The sequence below is a fragment of the Mytilus galloprovincialis genome, chromosome 9 (assembly GCF_965363235.1).
Source record: "Mytilus galloprovincialis chromosome 9, xbMytGall1.hap1.1, whole genome shotgun sequence".
Taxonomy (NCBI): domain Eukaryota; kingdom Metazoa; phylum Mollusca; class Bivalvia; order Mytilida; family Mytilidae; genus Mytilus; species Mytilus galloprovincialis.
Window position 1 is genome coordinate 72,578,283 of NC_134846.1, and position 20,960 is coordinate 72,599,242.

Consider the following 20,960-nt stretch of genomic DNA (forward strand, 5'->3'; position numbering starts at 1 on the left):
GCCATGGCAGCCATCTTGCTTGGTTGGCGGGGTCACCGGACACATTTTTTAAACTAGATACCCCAATGATGATTGTGACCAAGTTTGGTTTAATTTGGCCCAAAAGTTTCAGAGAAGAAGTTTTTTGTAAACGTTAACGACGCCGGACGACGACGATGGACGACAACGACGACGCCGGACGCAAAGTGATGAGAAAAGCTCACTTGGCCCAGGTGACCTTAAAAGGTACCTGATGTTCTGTACACAGATTAAGCCACTGTGCCACTCTTAGCATGTTAACAAGATAGTTACCTGATGTTCTATACACAGTATAAGCCACTGTGCCACTCTTAGCATGTTAACAAGATAGTTACCTGATGTTCTGTAAACATTATTAGCCGCTGTGCCACCACATTCTTGTGTTATATTGCCCACACACTTTATGGTACAGTTATGGTTTTCATACAGTCTTCCATAATTCCCACGAGAGTTTCCACATCCACAGGTGTCACCATTCTATAAATAGATGATTAATACAGTTAAAAATTAATGCAAAACATAACCAGAGGCTCTAAAGAGCCTGTATCGCTCACCTTGGCCTATGTGAATATTAAACAAAGGATGCAGATAGATTCATGACAAAATTGTGTTTTGGTGATGGTGATGTGTTTGTACATCTTACTTTACTGAACATTCTTGCTGCTTACAACTATCTCTTTCAATAATGAACTTGGCCCAGTAGTTTCAGTGGAAAATGTTAGAAAAAATTTACAAATTTTATGAAAATTGTTAAAAATTGACTACAAAGGTAAAAAAAATAACTCCCCAGGGGGTCAATTGACCATTTGGGTCATGTTGACCTATTTTAAGGTCTTACTTTGCTGTACATTATTGCTGTTTACAGTTTATCTCTATCTATAATAATATTCAAGATAATAACAAAAAACTGCAAAATTTCCTTAAAATTACCAATTATGGGGCAGCAATAACTCCTTAGGGGGTCAATTGACCATTTCAATCATGTTGACTTATTTGTAAATCTTACTTTGCTGAACATTATTGCTGTTTACAGTTTATCTTTATCTATAATAATATTCAAGATAATAACCAAAAACAGCAAAATTTCCTTAAAATTACCAATTCAGTGGCAGCAACCCAACAAAGGATTGTCTGATTCATCTGAATATTTCAGGGCAGATAGATCTTGACCTGATAATCAATTTTACCCCATGTCAGATTTGCTCTAAATGCTTTTTGTTTTTGAGTTATATGCCAAAAAATGCATTTTACCCCTATGTTCTATTTTTAGCCATGGCGGCCATCTTGGTTGGTTGGCCAGGTCACCGGACACAATTTTTAAACTAGATACCCTAATAATGATTTTGGCCATGTTTGGTTAAATTTGGCCAAGTAGTTTCAGAGGAGAAGATTTTTGTAAAAGTTACAGACGACGGACGATGGACGCCGGACGACGGACGGACGGTGATGAGAAAAGCTCACTTGACCCTTCAGGCCAGGTGAGCTAAAAATAGGACTCTTTGGCTGAGTGGTCTGAAAGAGGGGCAAGAGATATTAGAAGGACATTCAAACTCATATTTGAAAAAAACTAGAGGCTCTAAAGAGCCTGTGTCGCTCACCTATGTATATGTGAGTGTTTAAGAAAGGAAGCAGATGGATTCATGACAAAATTGTGTTTTGGTGATGGTGATGTGTTTTTACATCTTACTTTACTGAACATTCTTGCAATTTACAATTATCTCTATTCATAATGAACTTGGCCCAGTAGTTTCAGTGGAAAATGTTAGTAAAAATTTACAAATTTTATGAAAATTGTTAAAAATTGACTATAAAGGATAATAACTCCTTAGGGGGTCAATTGACCATTTCTTTCATGCTGACTTATTTGTAAATCTTACTTTGCTGTACATTATTGCTGTTATCAGTTTATCTCTATCTATAATAATATTCAAGATAATAACCAAAAACATCAAAATTTCCTTAAAATTACTAATTCAGGGGCAGTAACCCAACAACGGGTTGTCCGATTCATCTGAAAATTACAGGGCAGATAGATCTTGACCTGATAAACAAGTTTACCCCATGTCAGGATTGCATTAAATGCTTTGGTTTTTGAGTTATAAGCCAAAAACTGCATTTTACCCCTATGTTCTAGTTTTAGCCGTAGCGGCCATCTTGGTTGGATGGCGGGATCACCGGACACATTTTTTAAACTAGATACCCCAAAGATGATAGTTGCCAAGTTTGGATTAATTAAGCCCAGTAGTTTCAGAGGAGAAACTTTTTGTAAAAGATTACTAAGATTTACGTAAAATGGTTAAAAATGGACTATAAAGGGCAATAACTCCTAAAAGGGTCAACTGACCATTTCGGTCATGTTGACTTATTTGTAAATCTTACTTTGCTGAACATTATTGCTGTTTACAGTTTATCTCTATCTATAATAATATTCAAGATAACAACCAAAAACAGTAAAATTTCCTTAAAATTACCAATTTAGGGACAGCAACCCAACAACGGGTTGTCCGATTCATCTGAAAATTTCAGGGCAGATAGATCTTGACCTGATAAACAATTTTACCCCCATGTCAGATTTTCTCGAAATGCTTTGGTTCTTGAGTTATAAGCCAAAAATTGCTTTTACCCCTATGTTCTATTTTTAGCCATGGCGGCCATCTTGGTAGGTTGGCGGGGTCACCGGACACATTTTTTAAACTAGATACCCCAATGATGATTGTGGCCAAGTTTGGTTAAATTTGGCCCAGTAGTTTCAGAGAAGAAGATTTTTGTAAAAGTTAACGACTCCGGACGCTGGATGACGACAGACGCCGGACGCCGGACGCCGGACGCCAAGTGATGAGAAAAGCTCATTTGGCCCTTTGGGCCAGGTGAGCTAAAAAGAAAAAAAAAAGATATCACCATGGCTTAAAAAGTAGTCTAAGTAGTATATCCCTAGCCTGTCAACACCAAGGTTTCGAGTTTGAAGACTTCTTTAGATATGCAAACAGAACATTTCAAACTATTTTCAAAGCTATTTTATTTTTTTGCAATAAGTATTTCAAATATTTCTTTTGTTGTATCATATAAGAAAGGTCTTACCATAATTCCAGCATAATGATATCCTTTCAGTAAACAATGATTAACACACATTTCCACAGTCATAGCCCCACTATTTGTAAACACTTCATGAGGAAGGTCTCGTTCAAATGGTGTCAACTCTTCTTTGTAACAGCCTTCATATAGATTATCATCTAAAATATCAAAAACATCTTTGTTAGTTCTAAAAGATTTTTTAGTAGATACCAAAGGAATCATAAACCTCCTGAACTTTTTAATACATAAAGAGCCATGCAATAGTATGACTTTAACAAAATATTTTATAATTGCCAAAACTTTTAATTCATTTTACTCTGCTTTGAATACTAGCAGTGAAATTCATGTCCTACGATTGGACTCCTGTTCTCATATTTGATTTATAACAATGTAAAACATTTATTAAAATTATAAAAGTCTAAAATAAATATTATACTGGGCATGGGCTTGATAATATGTAGCTTCATTTTGTGTGAATTTTAGTCTAGACACCATCTAACTAACTGTCGAGTTGATCCCCCGAAGACCTTTGATTGCTATATAAGAGATATAAATATCAACAAAAATATAAAATAGATATCAGACTTTTGCATTTGGAATTTTCTATTACTGTTTTATATTATATTATAGATTAACAAGAGTGTGTCCCCAGTACACGGATGCTGAATCCATACTATCATTTTCTATGTTCAGTGGACCTTGAAAATGGGGGAAAATCTCTAAACTAGAGGTTCCAAAGAGCCTGTGTCGCTCACCTTGGTCTATGTAAATATTAAAACAAAGGAAGCAGATGGATTCATGACAAAATTGTGTTTTGGTGATGATTATGTGTTTGTACATCTTACTTTTCTGAACATTCTTGCTGCTTACAACTATCTCTATTTATAAAATGAACTTGGCCCAGTGGTTTCAGTGGAAAATGTTAGTAAAAATTTACACATTTTATGAAAATTGTTAAAAATTGACTATAAAGGGCAATAACTCCTTAGGGGGTCAATTGACCATTTCAATCATGTTGACTTATTTGTAAATCTTACTTTGCTGAAAATTATTGCTATTTACAGTTTATCTTTATCTATAATAATATTCAAGATAATAACCAAAAACAGCAAAATTTCCTTATAATTACCAATTCAGTGGCAGCAACCCAACAAAGGATTGTCGGATTCATCTGAAAATTTCAGGGCAGATAGATCTTGACCTGATAAACAATTTTACTCCTTGGCAGATTTGCTCTAAATGCTTTGGTTTTTCAGTTATAACCCAAAAACTGCATTTACCCCTATGTTCTATTTTTAGACGTGGCGGCCACCTTGGTTGGTTGGCCGGGTTACCGGACACATTTTTAAAACTACATACCCCAAAGATGATTGTGGCCAAGTTTGGTTTAATTTGGCCCAGAAGATTCAGAGGAGAAGATTTTTGTAAAAGATTACTAAGATTTACGAAAAATGGTTAAAAATTAACTATAAAAAGCAATAACTCCTAAAGGGGTCAACTGACCATTTCGGTCATGTTGACTTATTTGTAAATCTTACTTTGCTGAACATTATTACTGTTTACAGTTTATCTCTATCTATAATAATATTCAAGATAATAACCAAAAACAGTAAAATTTCCTTAAAATTACTAATTTAGGGGCAGCAACCCAACAACGGGTTGTCCGATTCATCTGAAAATTTCAGGGCTGATAGATCTTGACCTGATAAACAATTTCACCGCTGCCAGATTTGCTCTAAATGCTTTGGTTTTTGAGTTATAAGCCAAAAACTGCATTTTACCCCTATGTTCTATTTTTAGCCATGGTGGCCATCTTGGTTGGTTGGACGGGTCACCGGACACATTTTTTTAACTAGATACCCCAATGATGATTGTGGCCAAATTTGGTTTGATTTGGCCCAGTAGGTTCAGAGGAGAAGATTTTTGTAAAAGTTAACAACGACGGACGACGACGGACAACGGACGCAAAGTGATGAGAAAAGCTCACTTGGCCCTTCCAGCCAGGTGAGCTAAAAAATGACTATAAAGGGCAATAACTCCTTAAGGGGTAAACTGACAATTTTGGTCATGTTGACTTATTTGTAGATCTTACTTTGCTGAACATTAGTGCTGTTTACAGTTTATCTCTATCTATTATAATATTCAAGATAATATCCAAAAACTGCAAAATTTCCTTAAAATTACTAATTCTGGGACAGCAACCCAACAACAGGTTGTCTGTTTTGTCTGAAAATTTCAGGGCAAATAGATCTTGACCTGATAAACAATTTATCACCTGTCAGATTTGCTCTAAATGCTTTGATTTCAGAGATATCAGCCAAAATCTACATTACGTCCCTATGTACTACTTTCAGCCATGGCGGCCATCTTGATTGGTTGGCAGGGTCACGCCACACATTTTTTAAACTAGATACCCAAATGATGATTGGGTCAAGTTTGGTTAAATTTGGCCCAGTAGTTTCAGAGGAGAAGATTTTTTAAAAGAATACTAAAATTTTAGAAAAATGGTTAAAAATTGACTATAAAGGGCAATAACTCCTTAATTGGTCAACTGACAATTTTGGTCATGTTGACTTATTTGTAGATCTTCCTTTGCTGAACATTAGTGCTGTTTACAGTTTATCTCTATCAATAATAACTTTCAAGATAATAAGCAAAAACTGCAAAATTTCCATAAAATTACTAATTCAGGGGCAGCAACCCAACAACGGGTTGTCCGATTTGTCTGAAAATTTCAGGACAGATAGATCTTGACCTAATAAATTATTTCATCCCATGTCAGATTTGCTCTAAATGCTTTGGTTTTAGAGTTATAAGCCAAAATCTACATTTTACCCCTATGTTCTATTTTTAGCCATGGCGGCCATCTTGGTTGGTTGGCCGGGTCATTGGACACATTTTTTAAACTACATACCACAATGATGATTGTGGTCAAGTTTGGATTAAATTTGCCCAGTAGTTTCAGAAAAGAAGATTTTTGTAAAAGATTACTAAGATTTATGAAAAATGGTTAAAAATTAACTATAAAGGGCAATAACTCCTTAAGGGGTCAATTGACCATTTCGGTCATGTTAAGTTATTTGTAGATCTTACTTTGCTGAACATTATTGCTGTTTATAGTTTATCTGTATCTATAATAATATTCAAGATAATAACCAAAAACAGCAAAATTTCCTTAAAATTACCAATTTAGGGGCAGCAACCCAACAACAAGTTATCCGATTCATCTGAAAATTTCATGGCAGATAGATCTTGACCTGTTAAACAATTTTACCAATGTCAGATTTGCTCTAAATGCTTTGGTTTTTGAGTTATAAGCCAAAAACTGCATTTTACCCCCATGTTCCATTTTTAGCCGTGGCGGCCATCTTGATTTGATGGCCGGGTCAGGGCAGATAGATCTTGACCTGATAAACAATTTAACCCATGTCAGATTTGCTCTAAATGGTTTGGTTTTTGAGTTATAAGCTAAAAACTGCATTTTACCCCTATGTTCTATTTTTAGAGCCATGGCGGCCATCTTGGTTAGTTGGCGAGGTCATCGAACACAGTTTTTAAACTAGATACACCAATAATGATTGTGGCTAAGTTTGGCCCAGTAGTTTCAGAGGAGAAGATTTTTGTAAAAGTTAATGACAAAGGACAACGCCGGACATCGCCGGACGACGCCGGACGCAAAGTGATGGGAAAAGCTCACTTGGCCCAAAGGGCCAGGTGAGCTAAAAAAGATCAAATCATTTGGAACATGTGTACTAAGTTTCAAGTTGATTGCGCTTCAACTTCATCAAAAACTACCTCTACCAAAAACTTTAACCTGAAGCGGGACAGACTGACGAACGAACGGACGGAAGTACGTCCCAATGCAAAGACCAGAAAACATAATGCCAATAAATGGGCATAACAATATATGTTAATCATCATTTTTACGTGTATAAGAATGATTTTTTGTGGATCAAATTAGTCAATCAAATTTGACATTAATTCCTATTTTTACTTAGTAAGTTACATACACCTTTTAATATAAAAACAATTATCAATTGATCAATAAATGTTCTTGATACCAAACTTGTTCTGATATAGTCATAAAATGAAAAATATGTCTGACAGAAAACAATCTTTTATCTATGTGACAAGTATGATGGAACTTATAACCATGGTAGCAGTGGTAATAAAATAACAGCAATTAGCCGCTTCAGAATCTAATGCATTCTGGGTAATATTTTCAGAAGCGTACACCAAGAAGTTGTGTTTGGTTTAAAATGTTCTAAGCAATGGAAATTCAATCAATGACGTAACATGATTTTCATTTCGGTGTACGAACAATGAGATTACCCATAGTCCTTTAGAATCTTAAAAGGCCAATCGTTCACTTAGGCCATAGTTATTTTATTTTTAGTTTTACGAATCCGCCGACCCTAACTTTTGCTGGATTGGAAAAAAAATTAAATTGGAAAACAACAATTTTTTTAATTTTTTTCCGACCGCCGCGTTGCTTTCCTGTAAAAAAATATTAATTTGGTTTTTAGTTGTACTTTTCGATCAGACTCTGTACAGCGCTTGAAAGAATACGAATTTACGCTTAGCGATCGATGTTAGAAAGGACTTAAATGTTTTTGACCACCATGGCGCGGTGGTTCGAGTTCGTGGTTCTGTATAGTTTTTTTTTATTTCAATCTTGTGGTAATCAAGAACAAATTTGTAAAAGGGGAGTCTGATACATCTATTGGCCAACTGTGTATCAAGACAAAGTCATTGTCAGGGAATCCTTGTCCTGTGAAAACTGATGGAGGTGACTTATTTATATGCAGGTTTATAGTTTTAAATTGGAATTTCATCAAGATAAAAAGCAATTCTTAAATATGAAAGTATGCAACATTTGTGTGTTGGTGAAATGCATGAAAACAATATTTATAGCTGTGATTTTGTAGTAGTTTTTATCTGAAATTTTTTTTCTATGTGAAAAAAAACATATTAGTAGCCAATAGCAAACAGTCTACTCTGACTGAATCTTAGTTACTTAATAGGATAGTCTGTCCAACTTTGCCCAGGATATCATTTGAATTGTCTTCCAAAGGAGGGAATCAAAACCCTCATACACAAACATGATTGGAGTCTCAAACAATTTTTGAATCTAAATTGTATTTTTCAGTTTAAAACAAAATTCCTATTATATATATATAAACATATTAAAAATGTACAAGGCAGAAAAAGTGGTATGATATGATTGAATCACTGGCATGAATAAAACAATTTCTGAGATTTTTTTGCTTTAAATAGGTATCACACAGGTTTTCAATGATGTTTGCTTTTTTTGCTGGGACTTTGACGACATTGCAAACAATTCAAAATAGTTCAGCTCAAGGAAGACTTCAGTATTGTGCGGCCCTTATGTGAAGGATGCATTGGTAGAGGAATGAAACCTGCGACCAGGAATGACAAAAAAGTTAAAAAGTCCAAAAAATGAACTGTCACTGTCATGTCTGTTTTATTGTAAAAAATTAAAAAAAGTAATTATACTTGAATTAAAATTTGTTTTAATTCCAGATAAAGCACATAGATACTGACATATTAAAGAGTATTAAATCAATCCATGGTCACAGCACAATCGCATGTCATTATTTGTGAAGTTCTGCAGTTTGTTTTGGAAGGTCTTTTGTTTGGAAGTTTTTTTTCTTCCTCCTACCCATTCTTTTCTTTATATGTGTCCGTAAAACGAAATAAAAAAAAAGAAAATCTTTGATTTTTTTATTTTTTTTTTCGTCCTTCTACCCATTGGTTTTGTAAGAAAATTTCGTAAAACTAAAAATATAATAACTATGGCCTTACCTACTGGCAACAAAGGAAGTAATAATCTCTTTTTGAAAGAAAACTATTTTAATAGTAGCATACATACCACTTTGTTTGAATACTGGGTCTTTCTCACATATAAATCCATGAACAATCCATATTATATCACGAACAAATATTCCAACATTATCTAGATCCAAATGAAATCCTCCTTTATCTTGATTATATGGAGTAAATACTGTAGGCCTCTTGGTTTTAATATCAATCACTGTGTCAAATATATAAGAATAGTAACCTATATTCCACTTTTTTTCCCTGAAAATATAAGAATAGTAACCTATATTCCACATTCTTTCCCTGAAAATATAAGAATAGTAACCTATATTCCACATTCTTTCACTGAAAATATAAGAATAGTAACCTATATTCCACATTCTTTCCCTGAAAATATAAGAATAGTAACCTATATTCCACATTCTTTTCCTGAAAATATAAGAATAGTAACCTATATTCCACATTCTTTCCCTGAAAATATAAGAATAGTAACCTATATTCCACATTCTTTCCCTGAAAATATAAGAACAGTAACCTATATTCCACATTCTTTCCCTGAAAATATAATAATATAATCTAATATATGGGTATCACCTATTTCTGGAATGTTTAATGAGAGTCTTGGAACATTGTTTTATTTTGCTGTTAGTTAAGGTTAATATATCATTCCAACATCTACTTTCATTTTATTTGCATGTCTATTTATAAGTACAATATAACTCACGATGTAGGAAGAATTTCCATCACATTAAATATTTCTATGAAGCTTTTAATGGTAAGAAGGTTTGATCTCCTGCTCCAACAATAGTGAGCTGCCATAGAATAGTCCATTTTTTTATCAGCTCTAGCATCAACACATTTGTTGTTGATGTACCTCCATGGTGGTGGACATTCTGGAATAGATAATTTTGTGAACATCAAATTTATAAAAAACTAGAGGCTCTAAAGAGCCTGTGTCGCTCACCATGGTCTATGTGAATATTAAACAATGGACACAGATGGATTCATGACAAAATTGTGTTTTGGTGATGGTGATGTGTTTGTAGATCTTACTTTACTAAACATTCTTGCTGCTTACAATTATCTCTATCTATAACAGTACTTTCTGTGGAAAATGTTATTGAAAATCTTCAAATTTTAAGAAAATTGTTAAAAATTGACTATGAAGGGCAATAACTCCTTAGGGGGGGGGGCAATTGACTATTTTGGTCATACTGACTTATTTTTAGTTCTTACTTTGCTGTACATTATTGCTGTTTACAGTTTATCTCTATCTATAATAATATTCAAGATAATAACAAACTAGAGGCTCTAAAGAGCCTGTGTCGCTCACCTTGGTTTATGTGAATATTAAACAATGGACAAAGATGGATTCATGACAAAATTGTGTTTTGGTGATGGTGATGTGTTTGTAGATCTTACTTCACTAAACATTCTTGCTGCTTACAATTATCTCTATCTATAACAGTACTTGAAAATCTTAAATTGTTAAAAATTGACTATGAAGGGCAATAACTCCTTAGGGGGTCAATTGACTATTTTGGTCATACTGACTAATTTTTAGTTCTTACTTTGCTGTACATTATTGCTGTTTACAGTTTATCTCTATCTATAATAATATTCAAGATAATAACAAAAAAACAGCAAAATTTCCTCAAAATAACCAATTCAGGGGCAGCAACCTAACAACCGATTATCAAATTCATCTGAAAATTCATGGGCAGATAGATCGTGACCTGATCAACAATTTTACTTCCTGTCAGATTTGCTCTTAATGCTTTGGTTTTTGAGTTATAAGCCAAAAACTGCATTTTACCCCCATGTTCTATTTTTAGCCATGGTGGCCATCTTGGTTTGTTGGTCGAGTCACTGGACACATTTTGTTAACTAGATACCCCAATGATGATTATGGCTAAGTTTGGTTAAATTTGGCCCTGTAGTTTCAGAGGAGAAGATTTTTCTAAAAGATTACTAAGATTTATGAAAAATGGTTAAAAATTGACTATAAAGGGCAATAACTTCTAAAGTGGTCAACTGACCATTTTGGTCATGTTGACTTATTTGTAGATCTTACTTTGCTGAACATTATTGCTGTTTACAGTTTATCTCTATCTATAATAATATTCAAGATAATAACCAAAAACAGCAAAATTTTCTTAAAATTACCATTTCAGGGGCAGCAACCCAACAACGGGTTGTCCGATTCATCTGAAAATTTCAGGGCAGATAGATCTTGACCTGATGAACAATTTTACCCAAGCAGATTTGCTCTAAATGCTTTGGTTTTTGAGTTATAAGCCAAAAACTGCATTTTACCCCTATGTTCTATTTTTAGCCATGGCGGCCATCTTGGTTGGTTGGCTGGGTCACCGGACACATTTTTTAAACTAGATACCCCAATGATGATTGTGGCCAAGTTTGGTTTAATTTGGCCCAGTAGTTTCAGAGGAGAAGATTTTTCTAAAAGATAACTAAGATTTACGAAAAATGGTTAAAAATTGACTATAAAGGGCAATAACTCCTAAAGGGGTCAACTGACCATTTGGGTCAGGTTGAATTATTTGTAAATCTTACTTTGCTGAACATTATTGCTGTTTACAGTTTATCTCTATCTATAATAATATTCAAGATAATAACTAAAAACAGTAAAATTTCCTTAAAATTACCAATTCAGGGGCAGCAACCCAACAACGGGTTGTCCGATTCATCTGAAAATTTCAGGGCAGATAGATCTTGACCTGATGAACAATTTTACCCCATGTCAGATTTGCTCTAAATGCTTTGGTTTTTGAGTTATAAGCCAAAAACTGCATTTTACCCGTATGTTCTATTTTTAGCCATGGCGGCCATCTTGGTTGGTTGACCGGGTCACCAGACACATTTTTTAAACTAGATACCCCAATAATGATTGTGGCCAAGTTTGGTTAAATTTGGCCCAGTAGTTTCAGAGGAGAAGATTTTTGTAAAAGTTAACGACGCCGGACGACGACGGACGACGGACGACAGACGACGGACGACAGACGACGGACGACGGACGCCGGACGCCAAGTGCTGAGAAAAGCTCACTTGGCCCTTTGGGCCAGGTGAGCTAAAAACAGCAAAATTTCCTCAAAATTACCAATTCAGGGCCAGCAACCTAACAACCGATTATCCGATTCATCTGCAAGTTCCAGGGCAGATAGATCGTGATCTGATCAACAATTTTACTTCCTGTCAGATTTGCTCTTAATGCTTTGGTTTTTGAGTTATAAGCCAAAAACTGCATTTTACCCCCATGTTCTATTTTTAGCCATGGCGGCCATCTTGGTTGGTTGGCCGGGTCACCGGACACATTTTTTAAACTAGATACCCCAATGATGATTATGGCTAAGTTTGGTTAAATTTGGCCCAGTAGTTTCAGAGAAGAAGATTTTTCTAAAAGATTAAGATTTACGAAAAATGGTTAAAAATTGACTATAAAGGGCAATAACTCCTAAAGTGGTCAACTGACCATTTTGGTCTTGTTGACTTATTTGTAGATCTTACTTTGCTGAACATTATTGCTGTTTACAGTTTATCTCTATCTATAATAATATTCAAGATAATAACCAAAAACAGCAAAATTTCCTTAAAATTACCATTTCAGGGGCAGCAACCCAACAACGGAATGTCCGATTCATCTGCAAATTTCAGGGCAAATAGATCTTGACCTGATGAACAATTTAATCCCATCAGATTTGCTCTTAATGCTTTGGTTTTTGAGTTATAAGCCAAAAACTGCAATTTACCCCTATGTTCTATTTTTAGCCGTGGTGGCCATCTTGGTTAGTTGGCCGGGTCACCGGACACATTTTTTGAACTATATACCCCAATGATGATTGTGGCCAAGTTTGGTTTAATTTGGCCCAGTAGTTTCAGAGGAGAAGATTTTTCTAAAAGATCACTAAGATTTACGAAAAATGGTTAAAAATTGACTATAAAGGGCAATAACTCCTAAAGGGGTCAACTGACCATTTGGGTCAGGTTGACTTATTTGTAAATCTTACTTTGCTGAACATTATTGCTGTTTACAGTTTATCTCTATCTATAATAATATTCAAGATAATAACCAAAAACAGTAAAATTTCCTTAAAATTACCAATTCAGGGGCAGCAACCTAACAACGTTGTCCGATTCATCTGAAAATTTCAGGGCAGATAGATCTTGACCTGATGAACAATTTTACCCCATGTCAGATTTGCTCTAAATGCTTTGGTTTTTGAGTTATAAGCCAAAAACTGCATTTTACCCCTATGTTCTATTTTTAGCCATGGCGGCCATCTTGGTTGGTTGACCGGGTCACCAGACACATTTTTTAAACTAGATACCCCAATGATGATTGTGGCCAAGTTTGGTTAAATTTGGCCCAGTAGTTTCAGAGGAGAAGATTTTTGTAAAAGTTAACGACGCCAGACGACGACGGACGACAGACGACGGACGACAGACGACGGACGACGGACGCCGGACGCCAAGTGCTGAGAAAAGCTCACTTGGCCCTTTGGGCCAGGTGAGCTAAAAAACTAGAGGCTCTAAAGAGCCTGTGCCGCTCACCTTGGTCTTTGTGAATATTAAACAAAGGAAGCAGATGGATTCATGACAAAATTGTGTTTTGGTGATGGTGATGTGTTTGTACATCTTACTTTACTAAACAGTCTTGCTGCTTACAATTATCTCTATCTATAATAAACTTGGCCCAGTAGTTTCAGTGGAAAATGTTAATAAAAATTTACAAATTTTATGAAAATTGTTAAAAATTGACTATAAAGGACAATAATTCCTTAGGGGGTCAATTGACCATTTCGCTCATGCTGACTTATTTGTAAATCTTACTTTGCTGAACATTATTGCTGTTTACAGTTTATCTCTATCTATAATAATATTCAAGATAATAACCAAAAACAGAAAAATTTCCTTAAAATTACCGATTCAGGGGCAGCAACCCAACAACGGGTTGTCCGATTCATCTGAAAATTTCATGGCAGATAGATCTTGACCTGTTAAACAATTTTACCAATGTCAGATTTGCTCTAAATGCTTTGGTTTTTGAGTTATAAGCCAAAAACTGCATTTTACCCCCATGTTCCATTTTTAGCCGTGGAGGCCATCTTGATTTGATGGCCGGGTCACCGGACACATTTTTTTAACTAGATACCCCAAAGATGATTGTGGCTAAGTTTGGATTAATTTGGCCCAGCAGTTTCAGAGGAGAAGATTTTTGTAAAAGATAACTAAGATTTACGAAAAATGGTTAAAAATTGACTATAAAGGGCAATAACTCCTAAAGGGGTCAACTGACCATTTCGGTCATGTTGACTTATTTGTAAATCTTACTTTGCTGAACATTATTGCCGTTTACAGTTTATCTCTATCTATAATAATATTCAAGATAATAACCAAAAACAGCAAAATTTCCTTAAAATTACCAATTCAGGGGCAGCAACCCAACAACGGGTTGTCTGATTCATCTGAAAATTTCATGGCAGATAGATCTTGACCTGATAAACAATTAACTCCGTGTCAGATTTGCTCTAAATGCTTTGGTTTTTGAGGTATAAGCCAAAAACTGCATTTAACCCCTATGTTTTATTTTTAGCCGTGGCGGACATCTTGATTTGATGGTCAAGTCACCTGACACATTTTTTAAACTAGATACCCCAAAGATGATTGTGGTCAAGTTTGGATTAATTTGGCCCAGTAGTTTCAGAGGAGAAGATTTTTGTAAAAGATAACTAAGATTTACGAAAAATGGTTAAAAATTGACTATAAAGGGCAATAACTCCTAAAGGGGTCAACTGACCATTTCAGTCATGTTGACTTATTTGTAAATCTTACTTTGCTGAACATTATTGCTGTTTACAGTTGATCTCTATCTATAATAACATCAAGATAATAACCAAAAACAGCAAAATTTCCTTAAAATTACCAATTCAGGGGCAGCAACCCAACAACGGGTTGTCTGATTCATCTGAAAATTTCAGGGCAGATAGATCTTGACCTGATAAACAATTTTACCAATGTCAGATTTGCTCTAAATGCTTTGGTTTTTGAGTTATAAGCCAAAAACTGCATTTTACCCCTATGTTCTATTTTTAGCCATGGCGGCCATCTTTGTTGGTTTGCCGGGTCATCGGACACATTTTCAAACTAGATACCCCAATGATGATTGTGGCCAAGTTTGGTTTAATTTGGCCCAGTAGTTTCAGAGGAGAAGATTTTTGTAAAAGTTAACGACGCCGGACGCCGGACGCAAAGTGATGGGAAAAGCTCACTTGGCCCTTTGGGCCAGGTGAGCTAAAAAAAGAATTAAAAAGAATAACAAGACAATAAGTAATTTACGGTTCAACAATTGTGTCAAGTCAGAAAGTGTAGAAAAAATACTTGTCATATTTGGTATGTTTTGTAATAACTCCAAATTAAATAAGATAAACAAAATGGTCATGATTACTAAATATGATTTAGAAAATGGTTTCTTGTGTGAAGTATTTGTTCTTTCGGCTATGCCAACATTTGAAATCAATCGTAACTTAGGGAACTTTAAATACCTTGTTTATTTACAATTTAGTTAGAATACAAAAATAAGGATGTGGTATGATTGCCAATGAGACAACTATTCACCAAAGTTCAAATATATTTTTTTATCAAGAATTGTAAAATCTTCATGTCTTTATTTCTGACACATTATTTAACATCAGCAAATGAATTCAATCAAAAACTTTCACAAAAAGCTAGTCCTGAATGAAATGATAGTTGATATTAAAGATTACCTTTTCCACTACATCTTGGTGAATAAATTACTCCATCCCTTATACCTCCTAAACATGCCAGATCTGGATTTGAACATAAACCATCTGTTGAACATGGCAGGTTTGCAAAATCAGAAGCAACTCCAGCATAATCTGGAATATAACAAATATCTTATGACTACACAATATATTTTTTTCTTTTAGCTACAGTTTATTTAATCACTCTGAGAATAGACACATTAATCTGGGAACAGTATACCTAACGGGAAATGAATCTGATACGCTTTTCAGTATAAAATTGAAAAATCTTGAACTCCCTGGGACTTTTGATTTATGATTTTGTTAGCATCTGACTGAAAAACTATTGGAACTGCTCAATAAATAAACCACATAACTCTATAATTGTAAATAAATACAAGTTTTATCATTTAGAAGATATATTTTGTCATATAAAATGACTAAAATAAGTTTGATTTATTTGATGTGAAGTGTTTTATAATAGTTTGGAAATTTGTAAATCATCGTGGCAATGGCCGCCATTTTTTTAATACCTTGTTTCCATTCTGCACAGTTAAGTGACAGAATACAAGTTTGATACACTAGCATCTCTATAAAACTAGTTTGAATGACATTTTATTGATGTTATCAGAATTTTTTAGGATAATAGTGAGTCCATTTTAAACACATGTCTGTTTCCGTATTGTATCTTTATTTACAATGGCATGACAATAAAATCGACTACAATCAGGTAGTGTCAAGTCCCGTTAATATATATGTTTCTGCATTAATCAATTATCTTGATAAAAATAATTTTAAACTATAATTACAGATGTACATAGTCATAACTTGTACAGTGCATGAATAACAAATTGCAACTATTATTTCAATATTTTTTATCTATTCTAAAGACATATAACCATTAAAACTCAAAATACTATTTGAAAACCAATTTTCAACCTTGTGAACTCTGACCTGTTGATTCCAAAAATTTTCTGCTTCAAGCAAGGGTAACTCACAAAACCACACAAAAAGATGAAAGGACAAACAGAGTTGACTGATTTAACATATCTAAATTCTGCCTTCATGACTTTCAACACGAATAAGGCCTTGAATTTGAAAAAAAATCAAAAGAACAATGTAATTAATGATTTTATTATACCAGTGAATTCAAGCATCTTCTAGTATATCAATTTCTATCAGACTTATGAAACAAATAATTTTTTATTTTAATATGAATTCAACAAAACTTACAATAATTTTTAAATCTGTGAATGTAATGATTTATTGTATACCTATAAATTTCTGACAGATGTAGGGATAAGCAGAAGTACATGTCATAAGGTCAAATTTTAAATTCAATTTAATTGGATTAACCATCAATACAGCTCCACATTTGGCAATTGTTGATGATTCTTGAGTCTTGATATACTTGTAAGCTGGCACTGTCCCATCGACCCACTGAAACTCGCCAAAATCTATATGATGAAGTCCTACAAAGGCGTAATCTCCGGCAGTCTCATTTCTAAAATACAAAAATAAAATGTTTGCATTTTACAAATCAGTTTACCAATGTTTTATTATGATTATCAGTAGATTAGGAACTTGTTTTTGCTTAAATATTCTCTTAAACTTGATTACTGATACTTTTGTTATTTGCTATTTCCAAAAGTCTTAAAAAAGAACATTTGGAAGCAAGCTAAATATATCCCAAAAAATAAACTTATTTCATACCAGCAAAAGTTGTCCTCCCTGAAAGAATAATGCTAAGGATTAGACCATTTACATAATGTCACGATTAGTATGTTAATTCTATTTTCTATCTCAATGCAGTATAAATAGAGATTGTTCTGTCAATGTATGCATATGTTAATTTCTCTTTTGTTCACATATTCTACCCATTTCTAATGTCTTGATCTTCGATATATTGACCTAACCAATAGGAGCTTTTGTTCTCATCTCTCACTTTTTAAATGAATCCACAATATTTTTATAACTTTGACATTGACCTTGAAAAAAGGATCTCAACATCAAAAGAAATTCTCCTTTTGTTATATAAAGGGGTGAACAAGCTAAAGTAGCAAGCTTTGAGTCCAGTGATAACATCAACTATAACAATTTAAATCTTACGCTAATTGACTGAGTATATAACTATCTTGGACATTCTCTAACGTAGCAAGCTTTGAGTCCAAAGATTCACAGTTAGTCTGCGCTGTGTTAAAGTCAACAGCAGTGGTCTGAGTTTGGAAACATTTACTCTTGACCTGTATCCAACCATTTGGACAAGCCAGACCTGTAAAAACATAATACTTTAGATTAATGTACATCTATAGAATAGTTACAATCCAATAACATGATATACTAATATACTAAATTTCTACAACTTGTTTTCCTTTCTCTGCATTTTTGTCAATTCTAATAAAATTCTAACTTGAATGGCATAAGATGCGGCAAAGCATCCTTGTTTTATTGTATTATATATAACTAAAAAGACTGGCTATTTCAAGTTATAACAAGAAGTAATTGTAACAGGATGCTGTTACGAAGTCTCCCAAACAAAGCTCCCATAACTCGCCATTCATATGGTCCCATGTTCATTTGATTTGATTTTTTGTCCCATACAGGAATATATATGGCTTACGAGTAGGGATCTCCACCATTTACAAGTATTCAAACAGGAGGGGGTGGTGGTGACCCCCAGGGAATTTACCTACATTTCATTTCATTTGTTTTATTGTCCCCTACAAGAATGTATATGGTTTAAGGGTGGGGATCTGGACCGTTTACAAGATAATAGCACATTCTCAAATTGAACGGGGTGGGGCAACCCCCAGGAACTTCCCTTTAATTTCATTTGATTAGCTTTATTGTCCCATACAAGAATATATATGGTTTAGGGGTGGGGATGTTGACCGTTTACAAGTTTTCAAACAAGAGGGGGTGGGGTGACCCCCTAGGGACTTCCCTCTTATTTCATTTCATTTGTTTTATTGTCCCCTACAAGAATATATATGGTTTAGGGGTGGGGATGTTGACCGTTTACAAGTTTTCAAACAAGAGGGGTAGGGGTTACCCCCTACGGAATTCTCTTTTATTTCATTTCATTTGTTTTATTGTCCCCTACAAGAATATATATGGTTTAGGGGTGGGGATGTTGACCGTTTACAAGTTTTCAAATAAGAGGGGGTGGGGTTACCCCCTACGGAATTTCCTTTTATTTCATTTCATTTGTTTTATTGTCCCCTACAAGAATATATATGGTTTAGGGGTGGGGATGTTGACCGTTTACAAGTTTTCAAATAAGAGGGGGTGGGGTGACCCCCTAGGAACTTCCCTTTAATTTCATTTCGTTTGTTTTATTGTCCCCTACAAGAATATATATGGTTTAGGGGTGGGGATGTTGACCGTTTACAAGTCTTTAAACAAGAGGGTGTGGGGATGACTCCCTAGGGACTTCCCTTTAATTTCATTTCATTTGTTTTATTGTCCCCTACAAGAATATATGTAGTTTAGGGGTGGGGATCTGGACCATTTACAAGATAATAGCACATTCTCAAATTGACTGGGGTGGGGATGACCCCCCTGGGACCTCCCATTAATTTCATTTGATTTGTTTTATTGTCCCATTCAAGAATATATATGGTTTAGGGGTGGGGATCTGGAACGTTTACAAAATATAAGCATATTCTCAAATTGAAGGGGGTGGGGATGAACTCCCAGGGACTCCCCCTATATTTCATGTGATTTGTTTTATTGTCCTATAATCAATTCTGAAGACTGCATGTATCTATCACTTACAGTTTTCAAGTTATATTCATTTGAAAATTTTAGAAAATAAAATCCCATAGGGTTCTATAGTAAACCCCTTCCTCCTTTCTACCCCCCCCCCCCCCCAAAATACCCCTTAATAGACCCCAATGCACAAACGAAAGATTGATGGCTCACCTAGACATATTAGTCTACCATTTTATGAAATTCTAAGTCAATCTGACAAGTGGTTTTGGAGAAACGCTGCGGACAAGTTCATTTTTTAAAGTGGCGGAAGAAGAAGAAGAAGAAGAAGAAGAAGAATAATAATAAAAATAATAAGAACTGAGCAAAAACAATAAGTCTCCAAACTTTGTTTGGGAGACTTAATAAAAGTGGTACCATGTCCCCGTATATGCACATAATTTTAGGCCACACCAATTTAATTTCTTGTTCTACAGATTTTTGGACTCCAAAAAATGGGGCAAGCGAGCGATTTGAAAATTTTAATAAAAAAATATTTAATTTGCAAATTTTTGAGGCGAAGCTTAAAAAGTAAAGGCGAGCGATTATAATTTTTTTTTGTAAACATAAAATAGTAGGTTTTGACTATATTAAAACTTGATTTATCACTTGTACCTTGACATTTCTTTAATCTATGAAGTATTTTTTCCCTGTTCAATAAGAAATAATTGAATAATTAAATCTGGTCTATGTATGTGTGACTGACAATGAGACAATTCTCCATCCAAGTCATAATCAGGTTCAGAACAACCCCTTAATGTTATAAATATCCCTTTTATGAGGGGTCAGTATAAGTTATAATATATTTTTTTTGTAAAAACATTTTTAGTACAAAAGGGCTAATATTTTCCCAAAGAACTATACTATCTATATGGTATTAAATGGTCAAAACATGTCCAAGAATTTTGTAATATTGTTACCACATTTACTTTAACAGTTTAATATTATTCAAAATAAGTGGATCCCTCTTTTAGAAAAGTTGTTTAAGATATAATTTATTTCTCCTTTTTTGAGTAAAAAATTTTTCAAAGGTTTTGTATAGTAGCACTATACAAATCCTTAGTATTTCTATTTTCTTTTCTACAACAGTAAACATGGTAACTGAATGACCCCTTCAAGGCCCTTGTCTGAGGGATAACCTGATAATAACAAACATAGGTCAAAGTACGGCCTTTTACACAGAGCTTTGATCCAGACCAAACAGCAAGCTATAAGGGACCACAACTTAGTATTGTACACAATTTCGAACAGGAAAACCAACAATCTAATTTATATTTCCAAACGGGAAAATACCAATGAACCACATCAACAAACGATAACTGCTGAACGACAGGTCCCTGAATCAATCAGGACAGGTGCACAAACCTTCAGCGGGTATGACCGTCAGCATACATTATAATTGCAGTTGAAGGAAAATCCTTCAGAAGTTCTTTGCACTTTATTTTAACAACAAACATTTTTTGATAGGGAATATAAGTCAGAGGGAAAGAAACCAATGTT

The 20,960-nt window shown here is 34.4% G+C and overlaps 1 protein-coding gene across 1 annotated transcript in view; it reads right to left on the reverse strand.

Annotated features, from left to right (window-relative positions):
* LOC143045866 (uncharacterized) overlaps positions 1 to 20,960 on the reverse strand; it is a 116,291-nt gene that overhangs the window by 89,415 nt on the left and 5,916 nt on the right. The window contains exons 4-10 of the mRNA XM_076218685.1: positions 17,820 to 17,982; positions 16,985 to 17,214; positions 15,714 to 15,845; positions 9,656 to 9,824; positions 8,984 to 9,192; positions 3,097 to 3,248; positions 354 to 495 (exon numbers count right to left, since the gene is read on the reverse strand). Of these exons, the coding sequence (XP_076074800.1) occupies positions 354 to 495; positions 3,097 to 3,248; positions 8,984 to 9,192; positions 9,656 to 9,824; positions 15,714 to 15,845; positions 16,985 to 17,214; positions 17,820 to 17,982 (1,197 nt within the window). The remainder of the gene's footprint in view (positions 1 to 353; positions 496 to 3,096; positions 3,249 to 8,983; positions 9,193 to 9,655; positions 9,825 to 15,713; positions 15,846 to 16,984; positions 17,215 to 17,819; positions 17,983 to 20,960) is intronic.